The sequence below is a fragment of the Glycine soja genome, chromosome 4 (assembly GCF_004193775.1).
Source record: "Glycine soja cultivar W05 chromosome 4, ASM419377v2, whole genome shotgun sequence".
In the NCBI taxonomy this organism is placed as follows: domain Eukaryota; kingdom Viridiplantae; phylum Streptophyta; class Magnoliopsida; order Fabales; family Fabaceae; genus Glycine; species Glycine soja.
The window spans coordinates 2,660,607-2,666,998 of NC_041005.1; the positions used below are offsets into that span (position 1 = coordinate 2,660,607).

At 35.2% G+C, this 6,392-nt stretch overlaps 1 protein-coding gene across 2 annotated transcripts; it reads right to left on the reverse strand.

The window, feature by feature from the left end:
* Positions 1-6,392, reverse strand: LOC114408655 (lysophospholipid acyltransferase LPEAT1-like). 2 transcript variants are annotated; one of them, XM_028371783.1, is made up of 9 exons: positions 5,696-6,392; positions 5,032-5,151; positions 4,892-4,929; positions 4,559-4,623; positions 3,613-3,681; positions 2,691-2,824; positions 2,007-2,147; positions 812-875; positions 1-429 (listed from the first exon to the last, which is right to left on the reverse strand). In XM_028371783.1, exons 1-9 carry the CDS (start codon positions 6,152-6,154, stop codon positions 410-412), a joined length of 1,110 nt encoding a protein of 369 aa, XP_028227584.1. In that variant the 5' UTR covers positions 6,155-6,392; the 3' UTR covers positions 1-409. The 2 variants fall into 2 exon arrangements, with proteins under 2 accessions (XP_028227584.1, XP_028227583.1); XM_028371782.1 differs by having other exon boundaries at positions 147-875.

Sequence of the window (6,392 nt, forward strand, 5' to 3'; positions counted from 1 at the left end):
TTACAAAATTGCACTCTGGATGTCGGTGTTGATATTCTCCTTTTAAGGAGTCTTACTGTTCGTTAGTGGCTTTGTTCCTCATCTCATCAGAAGTCAGAACCCACAACAAAATGCCGCCTGACTGGTTCTACCCAATGCAACAAACATTGAATAATAACAAGAATCGGAAATCATATTTTGTAACACCCTATATTGAAGTGGATCCTATTGACCCTACAAGATGACCAAAAATATAGATACATTGAACCCTGCTCAGAAATCCGTTAATGCTCTAGAGACAATTATCAGATAAATACATTTTCAAGTATGAATACTTGTTCTGCACAGAATTTTCTATATTAATTTACTTTTTCTTTCCTGATAAATAATGGAACCATACAATGAATATACAGACCACGAATCCGATGAATTAGCATTGGGAAAACAAACCTGCAGGAAAACGAAAGAGAAGGTTCAGATCTAAGGTAACATGGCCTCTCTCAAATGAGTCGGGTCATTTATCACAATCAAAACGAGAACGAAGAACAGTAAAACTTATAGATCTTGAATTGTGTGGCTCAATTGAGTTCACCAGCAATTAAAACATTATTGGTCACATTATTTACAAGAAAATTACACAAGTACCATTCAGATGTTTAGGTGAATGTGTACTATTTAGCTATAAATACCCCTCACACACAAGCTGTCCATTCATAAGCAGATACTAAGTTTGAAACTAAAACTCGACGGGAACTACATTTCATTTGAGACGGGGGGCCATGAAATTATCATTCGTCTTTCTGATGCAAAACACTAGGCAGGCTATTATTACCATTGAGAGCAGCGTGATATATTCGTTTTTCAGCTAGCCCAATATCAGAAAGTATCAAATTACCCTGCAAGCAGAACACAGAATAGACAAAATAAGCCAGCATCAACAGCAGTTACACAATAAGATAAATGTCAATGCCCTTTGCTACAAATGGTATAACATGGAGGCAAATACCTTAGGCTATAGAGGTATGAAATCAAAATAAAGAATACAAATTAGGAAGTGAAGCTTATGACAATCACCAAACCACACTTCAAAGTGAAAAGGAGTGTAAGATTTAATAGTGTATCCCATTTTTCCTTGCTAGATGAAAATGAAAATTAAAGGGAAAAAAAATAAAAATTATACTTAATTAGCATTTAATCATTTGTATAAATTTGTTGAGCAAAACAGCAGCACATGTATGTGTATGAGCGCATACACAGAAAAGTTAATATTTTTCTATATTTGAAAAGTAGAAGTTCAGAGTCATCCAAGGCACACCAAAAAACAGTTTCAACTAAATACAAGACTTTATAGAACGATCAATATGATAAACTTCCAATCTAATGATAGACTTTGTGAGAAAGTCATCCTACAGAAATAATGGTGCAAGACAGTTTTGATTCACACTTGTGTCTACTCTGCTGAATCACTTTACGGTTAAAGAAAGTGTTTGAGAGAAAATGTGTAGTGTGTCACTAACACCTTATTTATACTACCAATCCAAGCAATAGTGTATGGGACAACTTAGTACAAGCCCACTAAAAACACGACTAAATTAACATCACAAGACTCCTAAAACACCAAGTCCTAATATTCTAAAATTTCCTCCAAAAAATATTTAAAACCCATAGTTGAATTGATAGTTTACCACGTTTTATATCATGCTAAAAAAATTTAATACAATATACTTTTTTACTCCAATAAAACATTACAAAATTAATTTACAATATACTTTTCAAATAAAAGAAAATACCAACAATTAAATCGTGTAGTATCTTTTTCTCAAAAAATTTGAATGCAAAAAGAAGCAACAAATTTTCAACAAATGGGGGTTACCACAAAAAACAAGTTCTTTAAAGAGTTATTGAGTGAGTAAAGACTGACTCCAGCTATAGAATAAGTGAACATCTATATCCTTCTTAACTATTTGATTAGCCCTACAGTGGAGAAAATTGAATTTTTTTTCTCACTGAGTAAACCATATAAATACCTCAGTAGCCATCAACCTTCTAACATTATTAGCGTATAGTTTGGGATCATCCATCTCCTGCTGTGAAGGATGGTAAACAGGTAATCGGATCACCTCCATATAATTCACAAACTGACACAGGAGAAATATCACATGGCGCACCTGCCAACATAAATGAAAACTTAAATAAAGAATAAAAACAAATGTTGCTAAGAAAGATGACAATTTCTACAATTTAAATTACCAAAAAAGTTCAAGGAAATAAATTTTATTAGCTCATTACTGAAAATTTGCAGATAACATTAAAAAAAAAAAATTGATTAATAGCAGAAACAAATTGTTTCTCCTGATGGTCTGCACAGCATCCTTTGAAGCACAAAAGATGGCCTTCATTCTAAAATGAACTACAACTTTTTACACTTTACACAGGTGGAAAGCAAATGTTTTTGAGCTACTCACCCCTAAAAAAAACTGCACTACCAACTGACAAGTATGAAGCAAGTGAGTACAAAGAGTTCCACTAGCTTACAATTTCAGACATGACACCAAATTTCAATTCAGAACAACATTTAAGAAACTAGTAACTATTCACACCTAAGGTACAACTCTCAAAATATAACAGTTACCAGAATAGAGTATAAGATTGACTTTTATGATCAGAATTCAGCAAAAAACATGAAACTTCATCACTATTAAAGTACTCACTCCAGATATGGAATCCCAGGCAGGGCTAAATCTCTGGTAATGATATTGTAATATCACAGGAAGTACCGGTGCCTTTGCCAAAAAACCACCAGTCTTGAATGGAAGGAGGAACTCTCCATTTGTGGTTGTACCTTCTGTAGAATACCCAATATCATTAAATTGAGTGATTATCAGAACATTGATATGCATGAACAACTTGAATACTCCAAATCACGTGATAACTAAATGATAGATACAATAAGAGAAAACTGAAAACCATGAAACTTTATTGACTATAATATGACCAATGTTAGTGCCACCATGTGCAACAATTAATTAACATGCTAGCAGCAGAATAAATTAATAAACATGAAGAACTTAAAGCTATGAGTCATATTTGAAGATAAAGAAATATGAGAGGTGAGACCACTAAGGAATGAACATAACTAATGAATATTTAGGTTGAAAAGGGATTTTAAAAAGAAGAAAGTGAATCAAAAACATAAACTTCTGCCTGTGGATGAGGACATGGATGCAGTATTCATTTAATAAAATAGGATAAATGTAAAGAAATGCAGCAACTTTAATCATCAAATTAATTTTACCAGTTGCAAATAAAAGTAGAAAATTCTACGTCGGTCATTTTCTATGCTGCTAGTATATAAAAAATCAATACCTTTCTCTTAACATAATAGAGAACAGAGAGGTGTGGACAGGTAATTTTTGTTTGAAAATTCAAAAAACTGCCAACTAACTATAATTTCATCTTATTAAGATTAAATTAAAGGTGTTATATATTGGAGAGACTACAGGATACCAAACCCTACTTAAGGCATATATGATATATATTATTGTAGATCCAATTTGAGAGAGCACAACCCCAATTTTTGTTAAAGGAAAAGAGAGAGAGAGAGAGAGAGAGAGAGAGAGAGAGGATAATAACCTGGAAATAACATCATTAATGGAGCAGACTCATTCTGATGAGCTTCTCGAATTCTGTCAGTGACAACAGCTGCGGGAAGAAAGTTCACATGTCAGCTTCACTAGAGATTTTATCAATGATTATGTCCCAGAGAAAAGATTGGATAAGATTAAATCTAGTCACCAGTTCAAAATATAATTTAATGTTAAACAGAGCATTAAAATCCTAGTTTGACTAACTAATATGCACAAATATGCATAACCGGATGACTGCTGGGGCACCTCTATACAAAATGACAAGAAGCACAAGTATATTTAAAAGCCAAAAGGGAAATTCAAACACTACGAATGAAATTAACTCAGATTAAGAAAAATGAAGATTACTTACTGTTGGTTCATGGTGAATGCAAAGAATTTGGAATGTTAATCAAACATGTGATGCCACCAAAAAGACTGTATAAAAACTCCTATGGTAAGTCAACTTCCTAAACTACCAACAATGATTGGGCACTCTCTTTTTACAAATGGTATATAGAGTTTTAGACAATGTTATCACCAATGGCAGATGGCGGAATATCGCGGAAGGCCAAAATTCTGCCATACAAACATGTCATTGCAGCCTATGGCGCCGCCATAGGAGGACTCCCTTCAAAATTTGCCAATGGCGGTTGGCAAAAAAATTGGCCACACCATTCCACCATGGTGCCACCTTTTGACAACAATGGTTTTAGATCAGATCATCTAATTTATGCCTTACAACTAAACGAGCAAGAGGTACAACTATTGCATAGAAAATCTAAAAATTCAAGATGCAAAAGACTTAATGCAATGGTGTTAAAAATATGAAGAGAAGAAACGCAACGCACAGGACGAGGAATGAAACAAGGGATTCTACATTCTTTTACTTTATTTGAATTGCAAACATTTCATAATTATTTTGAAGTGCTCATACACCAATATATATGCACCTGAAACACCCTTGAAGTCTGATGACCTTGATTCCCGCTGAACATAGACACAACCAAGGCACTTGCTGTCACAACAAACACAAAAATATATAAGCACTTGATTCTGAATAATCCCTTATATTGAAAAGATAAGGCATATTGAATTGTATGAAATGTAGCATTCTCATTTTCTGAACTATATTTTGATCACTAATCATATATGCAAGATCAATTTTAAATGAAGATTTGAGAAAAGAATAAAGAGCATAACATCTTGTGATCTAAAGAGCTCAAATTAAGCAACAAGAGCTAAGTTTGCAAAAATCCATAAAGATCCAATTTAAGCCAACAGACCTGATGAGACCGACTAGCGGAAGTTTAGCCACTGATCTCTTCATCGATGAAATCCAAGATTTGAAACACAAATGTCAGTAACAAACATATGTACAAGATACATTCATAGTCATAAAGCAAAATTTTGTCATGTCACAAACCTTAGCAACAAAACTAGGGAATGAGGAAGACATGTGATACAAAATATCCAAGTACGACACATGATTAGAAATTATTACGCCAGGTCTCCTCAACTCTTCGGGCTGCCGACTCTTGTCTTCCTTCACGAATTGAGGTAGACAAAATAAAAAGAGAAAGAACTAAAATCAAATGCCAATACATAACATTTTTATTGCAAAATACATCTCAACGGTACTTTCAAAAATGAAAAGGAAAAGAGAGGCACTGCTCCACACTAAATGATAAATATACTAGCTAACCATGTACAAAAAGCATTAAAAAACAGGAATGAAGGAAGAAAAAAAAGTCATTTTTTCAGTTCCAATGGGACAGAATTAAGATAACTTTTAACTGAAATTTGAAATACAATTCATGAGTAAATTCTAGTTACAACAGCTGCTATCCTAAACTGAACGACATGCAGTAACTTTTAGTTCGAAAAACAAAAAGGAAGAAAATATCAGGCAATATCTCTCCGGAAACAATCAAAGTAGAAATAACACCTTCACTTTTACTTTTTTTAGTTGACACATATAGATATAATGGTAAGCAAAACTTCAGTTTATGGATGCACATTGAATCCCAAAACAAAGTGAATAACAGGAAAGTGAGAAAGTGAAAAAGACAAAGCAATTTAAGTGAGACCTGAGAGGCAGAGTTCGATTCGGGGATCCAATAAAAGCCGAAAATGAAAAGCATGAGTCTGGAGAGGGCGCGTCCACACGAAACAATAATGGTTCTCCTCCACCCACTCATGTGAGCGTAATCTTCCTGTTCCTCTTCGCCAGTGGGCGCAGAGAAGAGAGTGCAAACCCTACAAATTAAGTAATAAAAGAGCAATATGGTGACGGCGAGAACGACTCGAATGGGGAGAAGAGTGACCAACGCGAAACCGAGCAAGAGCTTCTCCTTGGTCGGCAACTCGCCGCGTCCCATGGTGCCGTACACGTCGCGGCGGACGTAAGCGGCGAACTTCTTCTCCATATCGGCGATGCTGTCGGCGGAGACCGGAGGCTCCGGCTTCAGCAGAGGACGGTCATCGCGAACGCTGTTGCCGTTGCCGTTCGGCGGCTTCGAATTGAGGTCTTTGAGTTCGGACTCCATGCTTGATCGATGGATTAATTAATTAGTCATTAGATTTGAGATTTCCCTTCCATGTATAGAATTAGGGTTTTAGAGAGAGAGAGAAGAAGAAGGAAGGGAAATGCAGAGACAGAGATAAGGAACAGGATGCTTGATTTGATATGCAATGCTTGTGCGGATCTGAAGAGGAGTGCTCACGCGATCCTCATCCTGGGTCAGGTTCTTTCTTTTTTTTGTTTTGTTTTTCATGAAATGCACG